We start from the raw sequence: 3,181 nt of genomic DNA, 5'->3' as shown, positions 1-3,181 counted from the left end.
GCCGAGTTGTACTCTCCGAACACACGAAGCTCTGGCTAAAGTAGTTGGATGCATCTGAGGGGAGAATCTGGCCCACAGCCACAGCATATAAAGACCTGCCAACACACTTGGCTTACACACTTCCCTTTGGAAATAATAAATTATCTGGTGCTAACTGAAAACCTACAATATAGTCTGGTTTTACAGTGGCATCACAGCTGTAGGCGAGGCTGAACAAAATACCATTTAGACTCAAGCAATGCCATCTTGAGTTCAAGATGGAACTTGACTCTAACAACTACGTATGTATATTAGCAGTACAGCAACTACATGTATTAGCAATAGAACTGGGTGGGCATTTTTTACATTTTATGCATGTCAAAATAGAAACAGTTTTAATGGACTTTTCCAGGAAGTTCTCAGGTCCAGGATAGGCATCCAGGTTGTAGCTGTATTGGTCTAGAGGAAAAAGCAAATCTGGACTCATGGCAGAGGTGATACCTTTTATTAGACCAACAAGATTTTTGAAGAAAATTACTAAGTTGGCAATTAAAGAACGTTTTTTGCAAAAATCTTGTTGCTTTAATAAAAGATATCACCTCTTCCGTGAGCCCAGATTACCGGGTCCAGGATAGAATTTCTGGTCAACGTGAGACAGAGAGAGAGAGAGAGAGAAAAATAACGTAAAGATTAGCAGAGAGTCTAAATGCCAGCTGACAGGCTAATAAAAGCATTAAAATACAAATAGTATGATTTTCAAAAGTGTTTGGCGTTGATTCAGCTTTGCTCCCAATTTAACACTGCTTTCAGTGGAGGTACTTAAGCCAGTGAACATCACTTTGGAAAATCCCAACAAACATCTTCTCTCCCTACTTAATTAAAATAAATGCTAAAAGTTGATTGGGTAAGGAATTCTTCAATGGAACATTTTTCATCAGAAAAGGCTGATTTGTCAAAACTGAAGATGTGTGTGGAAGTGTATTCGAGTTTGATTAAACTTTTGCCAGGAAAGTTTCTTGGGTTTGGGGTGGAATTTCTGGTCAAAACCAGTGACAGACTGCAAAACAGATGCTCTCTGTGTGGTGCTGGTAGGATTTGTGCCTGAAATTTGGGAGACTAAGGTTTATGCTCCTGTAACAAGCAGAGCAGAGTTTGGAACCTGGGTCACCCATAATCCCATAAGGTTTCCTAACCATCTGGCTAATGAATGTCCAGGGCAGGTTTCTCTCTAATGCTCATTTTAGAGGGAAAACAACTTTGAAAGTTTCAAATTCTTTTTCTGTATGTGAAATTCTTGCTTCTGGCCAGCCTTAGCTAAAAAACAAAAGGAAAATTGTTGAACTAACAAAAATAATCAATTTGCTTATGTTAGCTGTGACTTACTGGTTGCAAGCAAACGGTCTCCCATCACCTTTGGGGAAGAATATTTGAAAACAAAAGTGCTGCTAAGTAGACCCAGCGATGGTGTCGTTTAACACAAGCTAAAGAAGTCCTGCCCACTATGTGACATTTCAAGGGACATTAGGGGGGAAGGGGCAACTATAAATTCTCCATGTCTGAGAACAAGGCTCTACAGAGATAATCTGCTAAAACAGTTTGCATTCAGGATAGACTCAGCAGTATATTGTAACCAGGCACTTTCTCCATAACTTTTTCCTTGGCAAAGATTTATTATTTGTAACAAAAGCCAACGTGCTGCTATTCAGTTTTACAGAAAGTTGTAAACTCATCTCTCAATGCAAGGTACGCCTGAATGCAAATGCTAGAACTAGTAAACAAAAGGGCATTATAATTAAGTGTACCCAAAATGCCAATGCAACATGAAAGTTAAAAAATAAATTTGCAATATCAGGAGATGCAAAAAGTAAAGTTTCTCAAGTGAACTCCCCCACCATACACATATCTGTTACTGTCAAATAACAAGTCTGGATGTAAGGCTAGATATAGAACCAGGCCACAGCCCACCTTCCAAATTTATGGGCTCAAATTTGCACCCACAAATAATTGTGCCTATACCAGCTGTACTTGGACAACAAATAAGAGACTTCTAAGTGCAAGCAGGCAATGAGCTGTTCTACCATTGGATATGAATGCAATGATTGGCAAGTTCAATTTTACACCTACACTTAGGGCCTATTTGCAGTAATGGTGTCGAAATGTAAACCATGTGTAATGTGGGTGTATGCCATTATGAGAACCTCTTCCATTTTTTGACAATGCTGTGGTATAAATGTATAACCTTTGCATGACATTACCAAAGTGTTTTGTAGTCAATATTTATTGCTTCTTAAAAAACACCGAGTACCCAGATTTCTGTAAAAAAAATTTATTTTCCATATAAAAGTGCCAAAATATCCACCAACATTGTAATCTAGTCCAACAACCAGCTTACTCTAGTAATCAAAATTGCAAGCAACTTTACTCACATTTTGTCAAATTCCTTTCACACATTTCCACAGTAACCCGAGTCCCTAGAAAGTGGAAAATTTGCATTCCGATTGGCTGCTGTAGTCCATATGTCCAAGTTCATATAGGCACGGAATGGGTTAAATCTCGGATAATATTCCTGCTTACACATAACTGCCTGGTTCTCAACATGGGTTGAGTGTTGGGTGGTGGCACTGAGTGGGCAGCAGTTTTCATAGACATCACTCTGAGGTGCCCAGATGGAACCAAAAAGTCCAGACATTGGGGAGAGGCTTCTGGTGCTTGAGAGGTAGGGCTAGAAGGAAAGATAAAAGCATTGTGGAAAACTGCACATTGCTCCATTTGGGGAAACAATCGGATGTAAATGGGAGGGAAGGCAGCAACGCTGAGAGAAAGCCAAAGATCATATAGGTGGCAAATTAGGGACAAGCTTACAAAATGATATGCTTAGGGCTGGGGGGAGCTAGTATTGCTTGGGGTTTCATGCACAGCACTGTTTCAATATTAGTGCTCTATGGGTCAGACAAGACCACAACTGGCATGCTGTATTCAAGATAGGTCAAGTTAATGAGACAGAAAGATAAATTAAGGTAAATTAAAGAACAATGTCGAAACTCAAACCCAAAACATGAGGGTCTGAAATTTGAGAAAAAGAAAATGAAAAAGAATCACAGAATCATAGAAATAGGGTCGGAAGGGACCTTGTAGATCTTCAAGTCCGACCCCCCGCCTGGGCGGGAGAAAAAACTGGACTCAAATGAGTCCAGCCAGGTAG

At 39.8% G+C, this 3,181-nt stretch overlaps 1 protein-coding gene across 4 annotated transcripts in view; it reads right to left on the bottom strand.

Annotated features, from left to right (window-relative positions):
- Positions 1 to 2,289: 2,289 nt before the first annotated feature.
- The window catches only part of KIAA0922 (KIAA0922 ortholog), a 141,424-nt gene continuing 140,532 nt past the window's right edge, over positions 2,290 to 3,181 (bottom strand). For all 4 annotated transcript variants that reach the window (XM_019521669.1, XM_019521670.1, XM_019521671.1 and 1 more), the window contains one exon: positions 2,290 to 2,701. In XM_019521669.1, the coding sequence (XP_019377214.1) occupies positions 2,423 to 2,701 (279 nt within the window). In that variant the 3' untranslated portion in view covers positions 2,290 to 2,422. The remainder of the gene's footprint in view (positions 2,702 to 3,181) is intronic.

This window comes from Gavialis gangeticus, unplaced genomic scaffold (genome assembly GCF_001723915.1).
Source record: "Gavialis gangeticus isolate Ggan-Ray unplaced genomic scaffold, GavGan_comp1, whole genome shotgun sequence".
Classification (NCBI taxonomy): domain Eukaryota; kingdom Metazoa; phylum Chordata; order Crocodylia; family Gavialidae; genus Gavialis; species Gavialis gangeticus.
The sequence above is the reverse complement of the archived record's forward strand: the minus strand, read 5'-3'. Positions and strand labels throughout refer to the sequence as shown.